Raw genomic sequence first — 23,728 nt, forward strand, 5'->3', positions numbered from 1 at the left:
GCCGAGAGCCAAGAGCTCTGTCGCACCCTGTAATAATAGGCTACGTATTATTATATTTATTAATATTATTGTAAAGTAGAAAGGAAAAGGACATATGGAAACGAGTTAAGAGTAACTCTCCACCACTGTAACTAGATACTATAATACAGTCAGAAAGTGCAACAACTAGGCACAAAACTGACAGAGTACTGAGACATTCGACGTCCTGACACCTAGCTTCAACACATCTCCGTAGCGCTAACCGACAGCCTTCCAACTTGGAAGGTTCAAGGTTATGGAAAGACCAAAGAGGGGAAGGCAAGCGCAACGAAAACGAGCACAAGCTACAGTCCCAACGGAACAAAGAATGTCGATTGTCACTGGACGATGACGAGACCAGTAGGCGATTTGACAAAGCGGTCTAACTACAATTCGAAGCAGCAAAGCAGCACACCACCCAACTTGGGTGGGTCAAAAATATCAAAGATAAGTTAAGAAGGGGGGGGGGGGGGTTCTACTTTTATTATTGGCTCAATACCCGAGTTTCAAATTATTGTAAAGCTTTCCTTTTGATTTTGTCTCGTAGTCTTGTGACCTTTCCACAATATTGTGTTGAATTGTTTAAAAAAAAAGTTACCCAGAGTCACCCAGTTACCCAGAGTCACCCAGAGTCCACCAGTTACCCAGTCACCCAGGTGCCCAGTTACCCAGTTGCCCAGTCACGCAGTTGCCGAGTTACCCAGTCACCCAGTTACCCAGAGTCACCCCAGTCGCCCAGTTGCCCAGTTGCCCAGTTACCCAGTCACGGAGTCACCCCGTAAGCTTATGGCGTCTCATCTCACCTAGTCAGGTAATGACAATGCATATCGCCTAAACCTGCCGACAACCTTACGCTGCCACCCTGTGTTCAATGTGACCGCGCTGAAACCATACGAAGTGAACGCAATTCTTGGGCGCCGCCAGCCGCTTCGGCTGCCTGCAACTGATTTGGACGGCAACACAGGGTACATTGTGGAAGAAATCTTGGATCACCGAGTATGCAAGGGCACACCCGAGTTTTGGATAAGTGAAAGGGTTATGACGAGACAACTTGGGAGCCAGAGAATTTTCTCAAGGACGAGTCCGGAAGAAACATTGCTCCACTTGTGTTCTTAAGTATTTCATTCTATTGTGTTTTGCACAATCGAGAGGAGGGGGATGGTGTAACCGTTACACTTTCCTCTGCCTATCACTTCACACCTATGTACGCGCCTGTCACTGCACACCTATGTACGCGCCTATCACTGCACAGCTTGTGCGCACCTATCAGTTGCACACCTTGTGCAACTTCTAGCACTTACTGTTCATGGCTAACCTTGGTACCTGTTATTCTACTTACTGTATAAAACTGCTTCTTTACTAATAAAGAGACGATTATTCCTCAGTTGACTAAGTGAGACGTTTACAGGGACGGTCAAAGCAGCGGGAAGCGTGTATAAAACGGGAGTAGCGGAGACAGAAGCGGCATGGACATGATCATTCTCGACATCCATGTCCACCTGCTGCATGCTGGTCCAAGCCACACCCTCGCACAGCTTCGCCTCAACTTCTGGGTTCGTCACAGTCGTCAGGCTGTTCGCTATGAACTGAAGTTATGTCTTGTGTGCCTTCGTCAAGACTCACCACTGTATCGTCTTCCTTTGATACAGCCTCTACCTGCTAAGCGTGTCAACCCTGCTCATCCATTTGAGTTCACCGGTCTGTACTACTTTGGACCATTGCTCATCACGCAGTCCGACTTCTCCACGACCAAGTTGTGGGTCTGTTTATTCACCTGTTTCGCTGTCCGTGCAGTCAATCTCGAGTTTGTGGATGACTATGAGCGTACCTCTCTTCTTCTCTTGGTATGATCATCTCAAGAGCTAGGTGGAGGCTCTTTGGGCACGCCCTTCAGCTCCCGGCGAGCTATTTACCATTACTGAGCATGGGAGCGTGCTTCGCAGAGCCTGGTCCAGGGGGCTGGAGGGGCCGACGAAGACATACGCTGGAAACACTACGCGTGACGAGATGATGCCAACCAGAATGAATTTTCCTTGTCAAGCATAGTCGGTCTGGAGGCATTATGGGCCCTTACTGTTGACCGAAGCGGTGGGTGGGCTTCTGTGCCCGTGTGGTGTCGGCACCTTAGTTTTGTCTTCTTTTCGTTTTTTTCTGTAACTGTTGTGGACTTGTGTATCTATTTGAAGTGGCTGATGTTAACACTTTCGGCTGGTTTGCATGATTTGCACCATCTCCACTACTCAATTGGCTGTCTTGAAATGCTATGAGGTACAGACATAATATATAAAAATAAAAGTGATGAGAACGCCCCGCAATTCGCAACGCTGTTACTTCCAAACCAGCTTGTCGCGCACAGTACAAAGTAGTGATAGCGACTTCGGCGATGGTATTTTAGGAAAGGATTTGCTCCCCACACTGGAGCTAGCGCCTCTGCGCCGATTTGACTTGACACTTGACTCAGACTCAGGACCGCTAAAATACCAGCGAATCCTCGACTGGGCTAACTTGCAAGAAATTTTGTTCTGCCTGGAGGTGAGAGCGTTGTGAATAAGAGAGGGTCGTCGACGTCTGTTTTCTCCGTCCCAGAGCGACACTAACTCAGACTGCTATTTGGTGTTCACTAAGCATTTGTTATGCTGAAATGTGAGTGTCTGTGCTAAGTTATACCCGTGGTGATGTTTGTACCTGGAGAGCACTATATAAGTGATGCTCTTCAGCACAATATTCTTCAGCCTACTCAAGCTCAACTGATGAGGTGTGATTTCCCCGAAACGTTGTATAGAGAGTGGCGCAGGGTTTCCGAAACGAATAAAATGGCCTTCTCGAAACGAATGTTAAATGGCCTTCGGAAGTGCTCTGGATGGCAGTCGTGGGTAAGTCAAGTATCAAGTCACTGGATAAGCCCGAGCTCCAGTGTGGGGTGAAAATCATTCGTAACAAGACACCGTCGAAGTAGCTGCCACTACATCTTCCTTTTTTCCGATTATTAACCCCGAGTTTCCTGTGATCTCTTTTGTCCTTTGTAGAGTGCTGAGAAGCAATCCTCTTATTCTGAAACCAAGTCTCTATGTCAATTTATATGGTATCGGCACTATCTCCACACACCCCCATGTTCACACTCCACACTGTTCCGGGTGTGTCTTTCTTGACTCACGGGTTGCGGTGTACTTGAATCAAGGTATGCTACGACATTGATGGTGAAAACCATTAAAAAAAGAGCCAAAGCAATGCCTGGTACATTGCATGTGGAATTCTTTCATCATCCCCCATTGTCATCAAGATAATGTTGATTCAGAACGAGCACCGTTTCAACAAAATTAATCGCTGTGTTACTAAGAAAGGGGACGTGGAGAGAATAATCTTAATAAAGCAATGAATACAACTCTATTTGCACTCATATCACAACCATGGCGACGATTAAAGTATTATAGAACGTTTTTTTGTCACAATTATCAATGTAATTTGTGACTGGAGAGAATTATGAAACTAAAGACCAGCACGTCGATGGATAATTTTGTTGCTAAAATCTCTGCTCAATTATAGGTTTCATGTATATTCTGCTGGTTTGTCTCCTCCTTTGCCTTCTTTGCCTCTTATTTGTATTCTTTTATCTGTTTTCCTGCTGTGGTTGGCTTTCGCCCTTGTCTCAGTTTTACTGGCCGTCATCATGATGTGCCGTGAGATAATGATATAAATACAAATACAAATACAATAAAATGTATACACTCGGAGTGAAAAATCACGAGGATAGGAGAATGGAGAGTAGTAGGGTGGACACACCAATTCCCACAGCACTGCAAGCTTTCGGCTAAATGAAGTGCCCTCACACCAGAACACAGGGGTTTTATAGTATTGAGTATGGAAAGTATTTCGACAAGAGTGTAGACAAGAATGAAAAGGAGAACAGGACAACAACAACTCAGACAACACTAGAGATCCACAGGAGCATGCGCTCTTCTATACATGGGTGGCTCTCATCGTCAAGGGGAACGAGCGGGAAATATGAATAGTGAGTATGTACAGGTCGTAGCATAAATACACCCATTACACTGTGCGCCCCCCCCCCCAAGAAAATTTACGTCCACGGGAATGGACGAAATACCTAGGAAACAAACAAAAGAAAAACAAACAAATAATAAACTCAGTCCAGGATATAGTCAGCTAGTCGAGCAGGTACAGTGTGAACACGGCCAGAACGAAGAGAAACAGGAGAAGAAGTACTAACTGGACCAGAGGACGGCGGCTGAAGTGGCGAACCATCATCAGGTAGCGTCAGCGGGTCAGAACGAGAAGTAGTAACGGCGGGTGGTTGATAGTCAGGAGGACGGGATACGGCTTCAGGCGGACGAACAAACTTGCCACTGACAGCATCATAACTGCAGAAACTCACAGCCAGAACAGGATCAGACGGAGCAAGAAGACTCAGAAGCTTGAAATAATCAGGTGACGACGGTCCAGCGGCAGAGGCACCAGGAGGACAAACAAAAACGGCAGGAGGAACAATCTCAGCAGCCGGAGGACCAACAGCAGCAAGTGGCACTTCAGCAGCAGCTGAAAACGGAACATCACGGGCAATAGGCGGCGGATTCGGCGGAGGAGACGGCACATCTGTCACCAGGACAGGGGACATGGCATCAGAATTCCTGTGTCGAAACCCCGGGCGATGAACAACAGTAAAGTCGAATGCGGCCAAAGCATCCATCCATCGAGCTTTCCGACCACGAGGTCCTTGCTTGCCCGCGACGCAGTTAATGCAGAATTATCTGTCCGAAGTCCGGGAATGCCATAACCGGAGCACTGGATAGCGCAGACTTGAGGGCGAGGAAGGAAGCGTCGCAAGCTTTCGTCCAAACAAATTGCGCATTCTTGCCAGTGAGAGCTGTCAGTGTTGCTGACCGCTGCGCAAACCCACGGATGAATCGGTGGTAATAACCCGCGAAACCAAGGAATGGCCTGGCGGCAGTGACGGACTTCGGCGTCTTCCACCCAAGAATCGCGGAAACCTTGTTCGGACCGGGGGCAATTCCGTCTGCCGACACGCGGTGCCCAAGGAACGCGACATCCGGCCGGAAAAAGGAACATTTCTCCTAATTGAAACGCACGCCTGCTGAACGCACACGCTCAAAGACTCGCGACAAAATTAAAACTTGGCCTGACAATGTTTCGTTCGCATTCAAAACATCATCGAAGAAGACACGGCAAAAAGAGTGAGCAGCAGCATTACAAAGCCCAAGAAGAGCAGCTTCCATAGCTCTCTGGAAGGTGCCAGGAACATTCCTGCACCCCATCGGCAGCACTGTAATCTCATACAGGCCCAAAGGTGTTGTAAATGCGGTCTTCGCTCCGTCGTCCGGATCAATTGCAATCTGCCAATACCCAGACGCAAGATCGAGCGACGAAAACCACTTACAGCAACTTAGCGAATCGACCATGTCCTCCACCCGTGGGATCGGATAGGCTTCCAGATTCGTGACACCGTTTAACTTACGAAAGTCAACGCAAAGTCGCAAGTAACCATTCTTCTTAGGAACCAACACGATCGGAGACGCCAACGGACTGATAGACTCTTGGATGACTCTTGGACGATACCCTTCTCGAGTAACTCAACCAATAACGTCTGCAGAGCAACGCGTGGGTGATATGGAATGTGCCGAGCTGCTTGCTTAATAAGAGTATGTGTGATTGTATCAATTTTTGCGGAAATATGTCACAATAGCCATAGTGGTCTTCATGCAATATAAATAGGTCGTGATTATCAATAAGGAGTGTGGTGAGCATGCTTTTGGTTTTGGATGAGAGGTTTTGTTGTGATTTAACGTATTCATGAATGGTAGCCTTGCGCTGTTCTGTGAGTTCAGGTGTGTGATCAGTGGTGACGAATGAAACGGAGGCGTCATCTTCATCATCATCATCCATAATGAGAGGAGACATTTCGGCAATATTGGGGTTTTCATGTATAAGAATATTATGCTCAGCATGATTCTCAATTGTCATGACAATGACATTGTGTGAGTGATCGGGACCCACTGTTACAAGTGCAGTTGTCACCGACAACGTAGGAAACTTATCCACAAACGACTCTAGTGGATCAGCAGCACAATCGAGAGTTTCCGAACAAGCATTCACATAGACACATGGTACTAGCACAACATGGCCAGCAGGCACCGACAACTCATCGTCGAGGGCAACACGAGAAGAATACGACGAAACAAGTACATCGTTGGAGCATGCATCAGATTCAGAATGGGGAGTTTGAGTATCACACGAGGAGGAAGTATTACGCGGAACAATACGATCATAGGGCGTACGTGACGGAGGACACCAAGAACCAGAAACATGCAACGGAACAGACAAATCGCCAAACATCACAACACCACGAGCAATATCTAACACACCACCATCCTGCAACAGAAAATCGGAACCAAGAATCATGTCGCAGTGAATACCAGGGATACACAACAACCATGTGCTGGAGAGCTAAGTTTCCAAGCGACATACACAAATCAATGGATCCAACGACAGGAAGTTATGCGCCATTGACTGCACACAACCGCGGAGCAGACTCTAGAGGAGGTCGCTCTGTCAAATTAGGCAACAATTTACAATGCACTAACGACACACTTGAACCAGAATCAACAAGAGCAACAACAGGAGACGAAGACGAAGACGAAAGACAAACATCAATGTGCAAAATAATGGGTGAGACAGCACCACATGCCTCCTCGAGATGCTCCACTCGGACGACTGACGGCGGCCCCGTGTCACCAGTCCAACCTAGGTTTTTGAGGAGTGTGGGTATGACGCAATGAAGTGGCCCTCTTCACCACATCCATGGTACACTCCACGGACAGGCCTGGAAATACTCTGGCAACGACTACGGCTAGGCGCACCAGCACCGAGAGCAACAAATCGTAAATGGTCTTGCTGTGGTCGGTTGGGGCGATACAGGCTCACTCTGTCCATTTTCGCCTCCAAAGCAGAGAGACGCGAATCAAATTTCTACAAAAGCGCCTCGCTCAGATTCCGCTTTCAAATGCAGTGGACCGATTGTTGTGTAGGGGTCACGACCACGAGCAGTGCGACCAGGCTTCATTTCCGTAGCCACGGCAGCAGCAGAAAATACGGGGGGCTTTGCGTAGAATCTACTCAGTAGATACAGTGCGGCACTGCTCGCGAGCATAGATAACACCTACCTCGAATGCCTTTTGGACCGCCGCATCCAAATCAGTGGTGCGAGGTGACGCCCACGCCAAGCGCAAATCCTTTGATGCCTGCCCATCAATAAATAATTGCAGAAGCATGGAATCAAGCAGTGGCCTTGCTGTCCTAGACAGGCTCGACGAGTTTCGTGGCATACCCGTGTTGAGTTTCACTCGCCAGCTTCACTCATTGGCGAAGACTGGACTCGTGCATGAGGGCTTGCTAGGGCGGCTCAAGAGGGACATGAAGTGCCTCGACTGCGTTGGAAACGTTTATGTCAGGCGTGTGGGTTAGGATTTCGGTAAACATCTTGTGAGCTGAAGTTGATTGTTCCAACTAGGAACACACGCTTCTTGCCGAACTTGACACTTGGCTGACTCACGACTGCCATCCGGAGCACACGAGGAGCCCGTCGCACCTTCCACTCGGCAAACCTGCAAGAAAGCACCAATCCCTGCTCAATACACGGTGTTTCGGGGAATTCACCCCTCATCAGCTGAGCTTGAGTAGGCTAAGGAAGATTGTGCCTGAAAAGCACCACTTATATACTGCTCTCCAGGCCAAACCATCACCAGGGATACAAACTTACAGAGACGCTTTTTTTCCAGCGCGACAAACACCTCGTGAAGCTCCAGATAGCAGCGTGAGTCAGAGTCGCTCATGGAGTTGTGATAAACAGCCGTTGACAGCCAGTATAGCTATTCGCAACGCTGTCACCTCCAACAACTAGTCGCACGTCCGCGTGAGGGACAACAAGCAGCTAGCGCCCGCAGGCACAGCCAGGCGGCTAACGACACCTGCAGTCGCTAACAAGCCCAACCTCGGACGTACGTACACCACTGCTACATAATGTATCCTCATTCAACAAAATAGTCATGTATATTACATTGAAAATGGTAGGAAATTTCACACACATTAGTTCTTCCTTTTCTCTACATCAGTAAATCCCCTAGCATCATCTTTCATACCAATGAGCAACCGAAATCTGCGATCATGTACCAGCCACGACACATCCCACTTGTCCTTAGGGTTCATTAACGTATGCAGTCTCCGCTTCAAGGTCCATGCTCTAACCGCACTGATCCCCAAGTACGACATCCTGTGTATAGCCGAAACATGGCTGAACAGGGCGATCTCTGACGGAGAAGTACAAATCCCAGGTTATAACCTTACCAGATGTGACCGCGAAAACAGGACTGGAGGCGGTGTATGTATCTACTACAAATCATCACTTCCCATCACGCCACAGCCAAATCTCTGCCTAGACGGCGTGGAAGCCGTCTGGATACTGCTGCGATCAAAGTCCCAGAAGCACCTGTTCGGATGTGTATATCGTCCCCCGCAGGAGCCTGTCGCGTACTGGACTCTCCTGGACTCTGCCTTCCATAGAGCGTCTCTGGTGACAACATCAATGACCGTTGTAGGAGACGTCAATGTGGACATGTTCCAAGGCCAGAGAATGGCGCAACGTCATCACCTTGAAGATGTCGCATACAGCCTCACAAACCACGTGCTGTCCCCGACAAGGATTATACCTCTCTGTCCCCAAGGTAGCACCATAGATTTAGTCCTTTATACAGAGAACTCAGTGTCAACGTGCACGATTGTTCCGTCCACCATAAGTGACCACTTTACCGTCCGTGCTACTATGACCTTTGCTGTACAGACGAAGAAGTGCGTGCGTGCTCCACCAACACGTAAGTTGCACAAAATCGATATTCAGCTATTTCGCAAGGACCTTAAAATATTGCTTCGCGCAAGATTTCCCCTCTGATGCCGATGTCGACACTTACTGGGAGCTCTGGCACGATCGATTTATGACTGTATTGGACACACATGCCCCGCTTGTACAAGGGGCAATGAAATCTGCAGAAACTGTGCCTTGGTCAAACCGCGACATTTATCAGTTGGACAGGAAGAAGAAAAGGTATCATCGCCTTTGGCTGGCCGACAAAGGAAATGTTCAACTCCTCCAGCAGTACCGGAAGGTTCGAACTCAGGCAACGAACATGTATCGCCGTTGTAGGAATGAGTACTTCGCCCGTCAATGCCAACAACATTCCAGAAACCTACGTCAGATTTGGAAAGTCATCAATACCGTCACCAGACGCAGGAAGCAGAAAACCGAACCAACCTGCAACATCGAAGAGGTAGCCAACGTGTTTCGTGACATTGTGAGGGATCCAAAGCGCCCATCATGCCTAGCCTCTCCCGTCTGCCCACTTCCATCGGATAGCCTGCACACGTTCCAGCCAGCCTCTTGTTCCGTAATCTACCGTCTACTAAGTCAAGTCAACCCTGCCAAAGCAACGGGCAGCGATGGTGTCCCAGGATTCCTCCTGAAGTCCTGTGCTGACGTTCTCACACCATCTGTCACCACACTCTTCAACCTGTCACTGAAATCTGGTGCAGTGCCTGCCGACTTCAAGTTGGCGGCTGTAAGCCCGCTGTTTAAGTCTGGGAATCCGTCTCAGCCGACAAACTATAGACCAGTGTCGCTACTTCCGATTTTGTCAAAGTTGCTGGAAAAGCTGGTCCAGCGGAAGCTTGTACGGCACCTCGACCACACCGACGCTATCCCGGAAACTCAGTTTGCATTTCGCCGGCAGCACTCGACGGGTGATGCACTAGCCTTACTGGTTGATCAGCTGCAAATGGCTCGAGACAAGAAGGACTCCTCTGGAGTTACCTTCCTTGACATGTCGAAGGCCTTCGACAAAGTGCGGCATGCAATTATGATCCAGGACTGCTTTGAAATTGGAGTTGGCGATACGGTGATGAAATGGCTCGTTAGCTACCTTACAAACCGGACACAACAAGTCCGCATCGGTAGCGAACTGAGCAACATTACAGTATGCACAAGTGGAGTACCCCAAGGATCTGTATTGGGCCCATCTTATTCAAAATGTTGAGTTCGAAACAGGACGACTGACGACACATTATCCAGACATTACAATGGGAACAGGTAGGTTGGGGGAACGACATTTACTATAGACGACGAGACAAGAGACCATGACGAACGAAACGACTACATTGTGATTATTGAAGAGTGAGAAAAGAGAGGAAGAGATCAAGTCTGAGCGGCAACATAAAGGGCCTGGGTAGCTATGGCAAATATGGGCGCGCAAGTAGCTACCAAGGCCAACGGAACAAAAGGAGACAAAAGGTGAGTACGCAAGTGCATGCAGGCCAGCTAGAAAAGGTACGGGAGGAGATACCTAACATACCACCCCTCCATGAAAAAAAATCCCGCGTCCTCGCGGAGAGAAAAAAAAGAGAGAAAAAGATTTTAAAAAATGACTGGAGGAGAAAAAACACACACACATATATTGGATGCGCGCACGGATCTCACGAAAGTGTTTACTAAAAATGCACTACAGATCATTCCTGTACTACTTATAGTGTGTAATAACTATTGGAGTTTGACGAGGAACGTGAATTACTAGTATTTTGCACGGCTAATACGGCCTAGTTACACTTTTGCTACACATCGAAAAATTAGAGCGTGGCTCACCATGATCGGATCCCTAACTTGGTAATGTTTTACGAACACACGCGCGCGCACACACTACAAAATTCAGGAAAATAAATTTGACGAAGAAGCATACAAAAAAAAGAAAGAGAGAGAGGTAGCTGACCTGCATGGCTTGAACGAGACGAGGTGGACATAGACCAGACGAGGTTGGCGTAGGAGAGACGAGGTTGGCGTAGGAGAGACGAGGTTGGCGTAGGAGAGACGAGACTGACATGGACGAGACGAGGTTGACATAGACGAGACGAATGGCAGTTGAGGACGGCTGGGCATGGGATGATCTCAGGGTCGTGGGTCGCTCAATAATCGGGCGCCAATGTTGAGTTCGAAACAGGACGACTGACGACACATTATCCAGACATTACAATGGGAACAGGTAGGTTGGGGGAACGACATTTATTATAGACGACGAGACAAGAGACCAAGACGAACGAAACGACTACATTGTGATTATTGAAGAGTGAGAAAAGAGAGGAAGAGATCAAGTCTGAACAGCAAGATAAAGGGCCTGGGTAGCTATGGCAAATATGGGCGCGCAAGTAGCTACCCAGGCCAATGGAACAAAAGGAGACAAAAGGTGAGTACGCAAGTGCATGCAGGCCAGCTAGAAAAGGTACGGGAGGAGGTACCTAACAAATATATACACCCGAGCGGTAGCTGCAGTAGCTCACCCGACCACTAGTATACAATTTGCTGACGATATGGCACTATACCAAAGTGGTTCCAACACGGCAACTATTTCACTGGGACTGTCGTCATCCGTCACTGCGCTGGCCGACTGGCTCAAAAACCGCGGCCTGATATTGAATGAACTCAAAAGTCAAGTTCTGTCCATCTGTGGGAGGGATGCGCAAACCAGTATCGCTGTAAATTTCCATCAGACCCGCTTACCTGCTTGTACTGCGGCCAAGTAATTGGGTTTAACCATCACCAAGCAACTGACCTGGGACCACCATATCCACGATGTTACAGCGAAGGTGAACAGGAAAGTCGGAGCATTGTGGCGAGCCCGGCGATACCTTTCCCAGAAGGCCAGCGTCCAATACCTAAAATCCGTTGTGATGCCTGACCTATTATATCAAGAGTACATAACCCCCAGAGTGTGCAACGCCTGATCCAGCTCTGCATAGGGTCTTGGTCGAGCGGAATCGGATCTTTGCGTCATAATACCGTACACATATGAGGGGAACCCGGGGAGTCGCGGGTACTCTTGGATCAAAAACAATGGTGCCCTGCCTCGAGACCGGCCTTGCGCTGGTGTGAAGTGTACGCATGACATCAGAAGATCCGATTTCGCTCGACCAAGACCCTACACAGAGCTGGATCGGCGTTGCACACTCTGGGGGGTTATGTACTCTTGATTATATGGAAGTGTGGCCTATAGCACGTCCCTCTCAGCTTTTGCTCTAGGGAAACTCCAACGTCTTCAGAACCGTGCCATCCGCGCTGTGTTCAGCCTACCACCCACATCTTCGGTAAGCCACCAAAGGGAGAGCATATCCCTCCGCAAATTCGAGGAGACACAACACCACCGACTCCTCGATCTCATCTGGCGCGGCCTGAACGGCCAATGAAGTACAGCGCTTTCAAAGCAGCTGACGCCCGCAACCACGGCCCCAAACTCGACATCAAGCCAACGCCGGGCTCATTCTCCCGCTGGCCAGGACGAATACAGGCACTCGCCGACCGTTCTTCCGTGGACCTGCGCTGTGGAACACTCTGCCAGCCAGTGTACGTTCCTGCAAAGCCGTGGCCGATTTCGCAGCAGCCGTGTACCCGTACACTCTCAGGCCATAAACGTTTTTAAAGAAGAGAAACAGTGACATGCACCCCCCCCCACACACACACACACCAACTGCATTAGTTTTACAACGGTGTCATCTGTATTCGTTTGAGCAAAGAGTAAATTTGAAACTATACGTTTTGGTCTATCGCTGCTTGTCATCAATTGCTAGCCACCTCCTTCAGTCACTGTTTCTCCTGCGTTCAGTTGGCCCGCACACAAATGCTCGTACTCGTGGTCAGGATACAGCTGCCTTAGTATTACCTACTGTGCATATTGGGTATGGACTGCGCTCAGTTTCTTTTCTGGCGGCAGGTCGGTGGAACACTCTTCCTCCAAACTGTCGTCAGGCACAATCTGCTGGTACTTTTGCTCACCTCACAAAGATTCACCTAGGGTTTCCTGTAACAAGGCCATGCCTGTTGGGACTCCCCTAGTCAAATACTAAATACTACTACTACTACGGACAGTATGTATAGGCATAATTATTATAACGAACGGTCTTTTCCTGTTAGCTCTGTTTGTCCAACACATGAGATAAAACGTCTTTCTTGTTGTTTTTCCTTCTTTATGTAGCTGTTTCCAGAATAGTAAACGAAAGTACCGTGGCCTTTTCAGATTTTCACTGTACCTATTTGTAGTACCTCGCGGGATCAGTATTTCCACTTGAAATAATATCCACCCCAATGCCTCATTCTTAGCATTCTTTTATTCGCTTCCATTTAATTGGGCTTATTGCCCGTTTGGTATTGCGAATTCAAATAAAAAACAACAGCAACAACAATACGAACTTAGAAGTTGCGACTTCGGCGGTAATAGTCATGAATTTGATTGTTCCAACTAGGAACACACGCTTCTTGCCACGCTGCTACCTGGAGCTTCACGAGGTGTTTGTCGCGCTGCAAAAAAAGCCTCTGTAAGTTTGTCTCCCTGGTGATGGTTTGGCCTGGAGAGCAGTATATAAGTGGTGCTTTTCAGGCACAATCTTCCTCAGCCTACTCAAGCTCAACTGATGAGGGGTGAATTCCCCGAAACACCGTGTATTGAGCAGGGAGTGGTGCTTTCTTGCAGGTTTGCCGAGTGGAAGGTGCGAAGTGCTCTTCGTGTGCTCCGGATGGCAGTCGTGAGTGAGTCAAGTGTCAAGTTCGGCAAGAAGCGTGTGTTCCTAGTTGGAACAATCAACTTCATGACTATTACCGCCAAAGTTGCAACTTCTAAGTTCATCTTGTGAGCTGTATCAACAAGACGAGCAGATAGTAGCCGTAGCTTTTGGTCGTCGCCGTACCCAGAAAGCTCGCATGTGTGGATGAAATGCCTCATGTATGTACTGAAATCTTGCCCTGGCTGATTGCCGAATGTCTCGGGAAGCAAGACTGGCTTCGGCAGTGGACGTCCATGTCGTGTGTCTGTGTCCGGGAAGCGAAACCGATGGGGCAACCCTTGTACCGGCAAACTCTCGCGCTTCTTAGCAATGCTTATGTCGCACCCAGCTTCAACAAAGCTACGCTCTAGCTTTTCTTGTCCCTCCCTTGTATTTTGCTGAACGGCCCATGTATAGGCCATTGTGAAAAAAAATTGTTTTTGCATTTTTTAATTTTCGAACCAAATAATCTGCAACAGTTTCCCGTGGATCATGGACTCGATCAACGCCTCGATCAACTATCGATCTAAATCTATTACGTAACCTATTGTGCGTAGCGGCAAACAACTAAATTTGGCAGAGACAATTCCAAATAGGCAACTACTCTACGGACACAATGTAGACTCTACTACCCAGCTAGCAGCTATCCTAAGTAGAGGATATAACCCGAGTCAGAGGGTTATACAGTGTATCGGCTGAATATAAATCCCGACTGAGATAGCAGGAAGGGTTTATATGAGAGTACGGTGTAACCCGACTACGAGGGTCATATCCTACTTATGCCAGGTACCCTACGCATTTCCAGAACAACAAACCTTGTTGAAGATCTCCTACATCATGCAGTACATGAACATGTTCTGATGGTTATCAGTTGTCAGTTGAAAGAATGGTCGAGCAACATCAGAAGGAGACAAGTCCGGATAAGTGGGGCGTACTCCAGCCGCGGGCGAACGAATGCCTTGGACACGGTTATGCGCCCATCTGGTGGGAGAAGATGAGCTGACCGGCGCAAAAGACCAAGTCGCTGCCTTGCCCGGGTTGCAACAGACCGGAGGTGCTCCCCAAAAGACAGCTTCTGGTAAAAGAGGACGCCTAGGAGGGTGATCAAGTTTGCCTCCGGGACTTGTATTCTGCCAAACATGATTGGTGGGAGGTGTAAGTCAGCTCTTCGGAGCGTTGCAGTCATTGCCTGGGATTTGGTGGGCTCAAATGCAATCTTCCATTTCTGGCCCCAGTTATTCAGCCGATCGATTGACAGTTGCAGTGAGTGCGCTGCACCTGCCGCGCTTCCATTCGAGACAATGGCGTAAAGTGTGGTGTCGTCTGCGTATGCCTCCAGCCGGGCGTCATCCACCAGAACAGAGGGTGCATCATTTACGTACAGTAAAAACAGTGTCGGGCCGAGTATGCTGCCTTGGGGAACGCCCGCAGTTATGGGGTACTGGGTAGACGCATAGCCACCCACCAAGCATCGTTATGAACGTGATGACAGGTACGACGACAGCCATGTGTGGAGTGGCCCAGTGACTCCTGCATTACGTGCCTTATGGAGGACACCAACATGGGACACGCGATCAAATGCCCCAGCAATATCAACAGTGAGGATACGAGCTACTCCATTTCGCCCGACAGCATTAACCCAGGCATGATGCAGAGCCTGCAGAGCATCAGATGTACCCAAACTTTTCCTGAAACCAAACTAGTGGGAGGTGAGGAGCTGATGGTGTTCCAGATGGTTTGTAACCTGGCTGTTCACAATAGTCTCCATCACCTTCGAGATGATGCTTAGCAACGAAACAGGGCGGTAGTTCTTGAGCACAGAACGCGAAGCCTTTTTATGGATAGGAACCACGTTTGCCGTTTTCCACATCTTGGGTTGAATTCCTCGCCGGAAGCAGAGGGAAAACAGCTGACACAGTGGTGAAGCTAGTTCTTTGGCACACTCCTTGAGCACCCGGGCAGATATTTCATCCGGTCCCGATGCCTTTGACGTATCCAGTCTAGCCAGAACTCGACGCACTGCTCCAGGTCGGAAGTGAATGGTACTTATCGGTTGGGATGTGGGCAAGTCGTGGGGAGGGAGATCAGCAGCGGAGATATTGTCGCCGGGGATGCTACACTTCTTTGCAAAGAAGCGTCAAAATGCCTCTGATTTCTCTGCACTTGTTGCGTACTTGTAGCCGTCAGCGTCAGCAATCAGCGGTATATCTGTATGGCGCCCCATGCCACTTGCACACTTGAGCTTTGTCCACCGCTGCTTGCTGTGCATGGACCCGTTTGATAAGCTGCGGCGTAGGATGTTCTCCTTAGCCTGACGGGCTCGGAAGAGGGTTGCAACAGCCTCATTGACAGACGTCGCAAATTGTTGTTTCAATATGACGTCCGGGGGGGAGCGCCTCCAGGACCGCCAATGCCTGTCTTTGATGGCCATTGCCCACGTGCACTCCGGGGTCCACCACTTTGGATCCGATGGCTTGGTGGTCATTGCCTTTGACGGAACGAACTGGGTGACGGCGTTGGATATCGTGGCAGTCACCTGCTGGCAAGAAGTGTCCGGGTCATCCGTTATGATGTCAGACCAGTTGGTATTCCTAAGGTGAGAGAGGAGACGGTTCCAATCTGCTTGGTTGAAGCGCCAAATAGTTCTGCGGGTGCGCTTCTCTTGCTGCACTCGAGCGCGGAATGTGGCAACAACTACAGCGTGATCTGATTTTCCATTTGGCAACAGAAGGCAGCACATCTACCTCCACTGGCTCCTGGAAGTCGGACATTATCAGGTCAAGAGTGTTGTTTCCGTGGTCTGGTTCTGCCACATGCTGGGTGAGGCCATGCAGGGCACATAATTATGTCCTCATCGGTTTCGCCCGCTAGAGGCGTCCTGCTGCTCTGAAGCCAACTGCTGTTGTGCACATTGAATTCCCCGGCAATTACGAGCTTGGCGCCTTGCTGTTGCACTTGATCAATTGTGCTGTCAATATGTTCCAGGATTGAGATGTCATGATCTGCAAAAGAACCTGGCCGATAAGCGGCACACACTGTAACACGACACCCTGTTTGCAGTTGCACTGTAAGCCATATGACTTCCAGGTCACCGCAGGTTATCTGCTTCATATGGCTGTAGGCGAGGCCCGAACGTACCCAGACGGCGACTCCACCGCCTTGCGCTGTACGATCTCGGCGGATTGGCGGTGAATAGCCAGGTAGCTTGACATCCATTGCTGTACACTTCTCAGAGGTAAGCTTCGTCTCGGTGACGATTGCCCTGTTCGGGCAGGTGGACATAAATGTGTGCTGAAACTCTCCAAATTTACTCAGCAGGCGAAATGCATTTGTTAGCAGTAATTTGAACAATGATCCCTGGATGGGTGGCTTCTGTCGCGGGAAGAATGGTTGAGCATGCGGGTTCATGAGTCTATTTTCTTGGAATCAGGGTGCTCTGGAAAGATTGTAGACTCATGGCTCCGTGCCTTTCCACGGGGTGTGAGGCCTGGCAGAGTCTAGCTTGTTGGCTGTGCTATCCTTTGCTGCCACTAGCGTGTTTCCTACTTCGATGTCTGGCTGAAATAGCTCGTTGCTGTCAGATACTGCCTGGTTTCTTTCGCCAGTTCCTGATGGCGATGAGTCGTCAGTTCCTGATGGCGATGAGTCATCAGTTTCTGCTGGTGAGAAGTCGTCAGTGTAAAGCGATGAGACATCAGTTCCTGCTGGCCATGAGTCGTCAGTGTCACGGAATCGCCACTTCCTGCAGTACAGCCGGCCTGGCCAGAAGTTTCTCGATCGTAGTAGCCAACCATCTCGTGCATACATTGTAATATGTGCAGCGGAAGACTTCCGGGCTGGCTCACCAGCACTGGACTTGAGAATGCTTGCAGATAGTCCATTCAGCGTTCTGTCAGTGGTGGTGGCTACTCTCTGCTGGATATATGTCGTCAGCTGGTCGGCTGTGGTACTACGTTTTAGGTTACCCACAAAGAAGATAGCCTTTTTCGGTCCATGAGGTTTGTGGTTTGACACTGTTGTCCAGACGTCACTGTCAGGGGAGAGTGGTGGTACAGACCGTTGTTGTTGTGGTTTGTTGCCTAGCCAACCAGAGTTTTGCAAACGGTTGGCGTCTTCACCTGTTGCACACATATCCGCCTGCTTGGCTGCAGCGTGGGACTCACAACAACCGGCACGGTGCGCGTCCCCACCGCTGTCCGTTGCTACAGGCGTTGCCAATGGAGTTTCCGCAGAGTGTTCTGTGCTACGGTGCACTGTACATATTGTACTTTGTCCCCCGTGACAGCCGTTGACGGTTTGCTGCTTGTTGTTGCGTGTCCAGCTCCAACTGCCCTTTACCTTGGCCTGCTGCTGCTCATCGATTTCGCAATGGCGGATGCCTTGAGGGTGACCAATTCCTCCTTTCGTCCTTTGACTTCTGCAGATAGCTCCGAAATTCTGCGGCTCATCCTCGCCGCACTGTCTGCGGTTTCTGTGGTTAGGGAAGATAGTGCCTGCACAACTCCTAACAGCGAGTGCTCGATCCCTGGGAGGGAACAAAGCAGTTTCGTCTGGGCTTCACTTGAAAGCTCACCCATGACGATGGCCTGCCACCGGTGTCCTACCTAGACTAAAACTACACTATACTATCTACCTAAAAATACTATACCTTCCTTCAGTCCGGCCTGATGCCGGCTGGGCTGAAAAAGAGACAAAAAATCTACGAGCTCAAAAAAAACGAACTGCACTCAGTAGTACAATCATGCGCCTCAATGCCCTTGCTCATAGAGCTCACTCAGCCTCCCCAGCAGGCCCTGCCCGGCTGCCTGCATAGAGCTCACTCAGCCTCCCCAGCATGCCCTGCCCTGCTACATGCATTGAGCTCGCTCAGCCCCCACAGCGGGCCCTGCCCAGCTGCATGCATAGAGCTCACTCTCCAAAAACTACAAATAACTCCAAAGTACGAGAAATGCCAAAAACTAAAACAAGAACATATGCAATAACATGTTATTTAGAAAGACAGGACAAGTGAATAATTAATCAGTCCATTGTTCATGATGGTCTCCGACGGTTACGTGGGCGAGCGAGCCACTGCCCAAGGCAGCGTGGGCTCCGCAGGAGGGTGCAAATTTCAAACTAAAATTTATACGCCTACAACCACGAATGCACATGATACAGGATTTCAGAAGGCTGAAGGAAATCCTGCATCTAACAAATGCCATAACCAGTGGCGTGTCCAGGATTTGGCTGAGGGGGTTGCGGCCGGGATCAAGGCGGGATGGGGTGGGGGTAGATGACATCATGATACTGTCCCAGGTCAGCCATTTTGAAAACCGATGTCAAGAACCTCCTCCTGTAGCCCCCTTCTTCAACAGTTATTCACCCGAACGGCCCCAGAGACTGTTGCGGAGGATCAGCGCACCACACGGGGACAAGTGTCGAACTTGCTTCAAGTTCCCTTTCTTCGTCGGCCTATGGGACGATCGACCATGATGTTTCGGGAAGCATTCTCTGGAATGCTCTCCCCTCTGGTTTTAGAGTGATACATGTCCCTCGTCCCTTCCGAAAAGCTCTTTCTGCCATTGATACACTTACTTTGTGAATATCCTCGTTAAACTTTTATTATCTGCCATAAATTCCAACCTTCTCATCTATCAATCATTTGTGCATGCATGTCTATAAAATCAACCACGTGTTCCTGAATCCATGAAATTGTCTTTCTATTCTTTGACTCCATGAAATTATTGTCTTTCTTTTTCTGACTCCATGAAATTGTCTTCATATAAATTTTTCCTTATGTGAGCGAATCAACTGCAATTATTTATGCGAGTCCAACAATTTCTCACCGCTCTCAAAGCATCCTTTACATAGGCAGCGGTACTTTTCACTGTGCGCTGCTCTTCATGTTATGGCTGCTCGCTGACAACAGGTTCTTCCACGTCTGGCGGAGTGTGACTGTCAGTCCGCTCCGAAAGTTCAACTGGAATAACAGCGACTTCATCACTCCCACTGTTTCCTGTTGGAGCGGCAGGAGGAGTTGCGCCGCCACAGGAACGCTTTACAAAAATTCCAGGCTCTGCTGGCTAGAGCTTGGCCTTTTGGGATGTCGCTGAGACATCGAAGAAAGGTCTTCGAGTCAACCAAAACACGATTCGAACGAGGATGATCGCCTGAGCCCTCGACATTCGAATCGTGTTTTGGTTGACTTGATCGAAGACTTTTCTTCGATGTTTGTACGTAATGTTGAAGATTAACATGAGAGCAGTGCTCACCTCACTTCTCAGCCAACAGATGAGCAATGCGTTTCTACACTGCTTCTGACGCTGGACCCATTCCGCCACTGGCTGACATGATCGCCGGAACAAAGGAGGCTTGCTCAACCTGCCTCACAGGCTCCTCATAGTGCCTTCTCTTTTCTTTTTCGTGTCGCTGATAGAGATCACTCAGCCTTCGCAGCAGGCCCTGTCAGGCCTCAGCAATCAGCCTCCGCAGCAGGCCCTGCCCAGCTGCCTGCATAGAGCTCACTCAGCCTCCCCAGCAGGTCCTGCCCAGCTACCTGCATAGGGATCACTCCGCCTCCGCAGCAGTTCTGCCCGACTGCCTGCATAGGGCTCACTCAGTCTCCCCAGCAGGGCCTGCCCCAACTGCCTGCATGGAGCTCACTCAGCCTCTGCAGCCCTGCCCAGCTGCCATACACAAACATTCGCACAGCTCTAACACTCCTAACTCACTCACTCCGAGCCTGGCGAAGCAATTGACAAACCCTCCTATTCCCCAAGCTGGTTCCTCGTTATGTGAGTGCGGCATGCAGATGCTTGTGTTAAAGATACAAAATTCGATGGCCCAGAGATTATCTACTAACGAGGGAGGACCTGTGCACATGTTTTGCCAGGTACACATTTTATACCTCGATTCCATGATCCATGCAAGTGTGCATATAAACACCCGTACGCCAAGCTACCTCCAGTTTTCGTAGTTGCCAAGGACATTTTCATGACGTCTTGCGAAACCTGAATCGACGGACCAAATCAAAAATGGTATCATCGAATTATGAAAACGAACTGCCACAAGCCGAAACTCACTACAGTATTCTACTAAACGCGATGTTCATGTAACAATGAAGGACAAGTTAGGAACAATAACTAGTAGTTTCCCATGACGTACGTCCTGCCATATTGCGGGTGACGGCTGATCAGGTGTGTCTATTTACATGCGGATGGTGAACCAACACAATAAGTAAAGACGAGAAAAGGACCAATACGTGACTAGGTATGACTAACAGTTCACCAAGGTAACGGTATCTTTTACAGTCAAGTAGTGCGAAAACAACGCCTAATTGGAACTTTCTACATCTCAGCCTTCCAAGTTGGATGGTTTTTGGTTTGCGCTTCGTAGATGTTTTGGAGCTACTTCAAGTAGGTGTCCAGTTGTCGAATGTCTCAATATCCTTGTTAGTTTGTTGTTTTTCGTTTGGTAACTGTATAAGTTATCTTTAACTGTTATTCATAACTAGTAACTTATTAGTCTCTTCTCCTTTTTAAACTTAGAAGTAGGACACACTTTAGGCTCTTGAACATTTGAAAAGTTTTCACTAGTATAGTTTCATGCCTCATCATCAGGTGAAATACAGGCAAAATCAAATGGACAATGGATTAAATAAACTAGAGAGGTGATAGAACCAGTGCAAGTAGGAAGGGCAGTACAACCTTTCTATTAATTTTAATCCATTGTCCATTGTTTGATGATCAGGCATGAAACTGTATTTCGTACTAGTGAAAACTTTCAAAATGTTCATGAGCCTGAAGGGTGTTTTGTTTCTAAGTATCAGGCAGTTATGTCTTGTCAGTGTAGTGTAAAATTACATCTCGCATATTCATGTCTTATGCTATCCAGTGTCAAAGTCCTGTGCACCTGGACATTTTCAGAAGTTCAACAATAACGGAAGCGCTGACTACTACTGCCGTTGTAATGAGTCCGTAGCAGTTATTACGCCGACCTGTTCATCACCTGGATACACATGCCTAGCTAATGGACAATTTCCAATTTGTTTAGGATACACACAATGCCAAAAAGCAGGTTCTACTTACATTTGCACTTGTGAGAACGAATTGAGCCTGAATCAATCCTACTGTTACATAGCTGAAGACTGCCAAAACACAGCAGAAGACTGCGGAAATGGAAACTGCACCATGGACTACTCACCTGAATCCCGAATAAATAGTGAGTACAATTTGAGGGAAGGTACCAGACACGGATAATTTAGACTAGAAGTCATTAATTCAGGGCACTGAATGGGATGTCCGCTGAATGGGATGTCCGCTGATAGTAAGACAAGCTAACTACTATGCCTGTGGTATTTTACTTTACATCATCACATGACCAGGTACCGATGCCTTCTCACCAAGTTAATGGCCTGGCTACCAGAAAATGGTGATGAACTTTATTGATAAAATTATCAATGAAGACATGCAATAAACAAGAAATATAGAGATAAGACGAAAGAGACCAACGAGCCACAAGTTACGCTCTATTATACACTAGCACAACAATTGAGCCGCGACATGGCAAAAGGGTGCTTATGGCATGCGACATCAAACTGAGAAAAACTCGTTTGAAAGTTGAGTATGCAATATTGAGAGTACACATTTTCTTTTTGAATTCGATTAGTTTTCGTTGCGATTTATCCATCTTTTTAAATGCGTTTTTTGCAACAGAAGCAGTTAGAATTCAGCCATTGCGCTGTTTCCATACCTCAGTTTGTGACATTTTGCCATAAGCACCCTTTTGTCATGGCGCGGCTCATAATTATTACTTTACAATCAGCTCATGCGATAACATTGCACGACACTGACCAACGGTACTGACGTTCTACACCTAACTGGCAATCATAACTGGCAAATGGTGGTGTAAGTGGATAATCCCGGTAGTTAAAGCGTAATTTCAATTTTTACTTCAAAGTAGCTCTTTTGTCCTTTTTCTCCTTAGAAATTATCCCTTGACTTTCCACCCGGGTCTAAATATAGAGATAAAAACCTAAATGCGATGTCATAAGTAGATGTTCTACCAACAGCCACAAATGACCAGATTCGTTTCCACACATGATACATGTAGCACCGAAAGAAGTAGGCAAGTTCCACAACCATTCGTCAACTAGATCAGCACTCCAGATGTGATCCACAGACCGGCTCTTCACTTTGCCTCTCTTGAAATCCACTCCTCGCGGCTTGTGCAATTCAGAGGCACGGAATACCAGTCTTTGGTAATCCCACCTGCTTTCTGAGGAGCGTCGAGACTGAGTATGATCTCATCGTTGTCCAGAAGGTTATCGCCAGTCGTTCTGCGGAAAATGTGAAAAGTCTCGTTCATGCCGTATCTAGAGAACCGCTTACCCATTAATATGGCATACCAACCACACATGGCTGTGTTCAAGTGTATTTTATATTTTTTTCAAAGAACACAAACCCGGCTCGAGACTAAATATTATTACAAGAAAGATAACAAGTTGCATGCAGGGAGAACGAAGAAACGACTAAAACACAAATGTTGTGGGTTGAGAGAACAAACAACTATTGAGTCGGGGCTGACTACTAGTATCCACTAGCTCAGCTGTGTAGGTGGAGCGTTGTGGAGTCCTCTGACCAGAGGTCTTGGTATACTCGCATACAACGCGCACCGGGGCGGGGTGAAAAAGTGAAAGAAAGAAGAAGCAGTTAGGCCATCAGTCTGTGGTGTACACGCCGACAGCAGTCCCACTTTTTTGCTCGAGGAGGTACCTTTACACTGCTACTGTGAAGCGTTGCAACACTGCCTTGAATGGGGAGCGTTCAGGATGGCAGAGGGCATCCCATGTTGTTATTAGGCCGAACAGGAAGGATCAGTGTAGGATGTCAGGACTTGTTGTGGGGAGGGGATTTGACAACTGGAAGGCATGGGAGTGTTTCACTTGATGTTGGTGGCGGGTTTTGGGGCGGGCTTGCTCAGGGGCAGCAGGTGGCAGCATATCTGTCAGCTGGGCCGGACTTGAAATATAGTGCAGCTTGAACAGCACACTCCAGAGACTTGCCGACGGACTGAT

At 48.4% G+C, this 23,728-nt stretch overlaps 1 protein-coding gene across 1 annotated transcript in view; it reads left to right on the forward strand.

Annotated features, from left to right (window-relative positions):
* The window catches only part of LOC135824423 (protein slit-like), a 298,036-nt gene extending 276,125 nt beyond the window's left edge, over positions 1-21,911 (forward strand). Inside the window, exon 13 of the mRNA XM_065337158.1 lies at positions 21,547-21,911. Coding sequence (XP_065193230.1) covers positions 21,547-21,911 — 365 coding nt within the window. The remainder of the gene's footprint in view (positions 1-21,546) is intronic.
* Positions 21,912-23,728: the final 1,817 nt, after the last annotated feature.

Source organism: Sycon ciliatum, chromosome 9 (assembly GCF_964019385.1).
Source record: "Sycon ciliatum chromosome 9, ocSycCili1.1, whole genome shotgun sequence".
Classification (NCBI taxonomy): domain Eukaryota; kingdom Metazoa; phylum Porifera; class Calcarea; order Leucosolenida; family Sycettidae; genus Sycon; species Sycon ciliatum.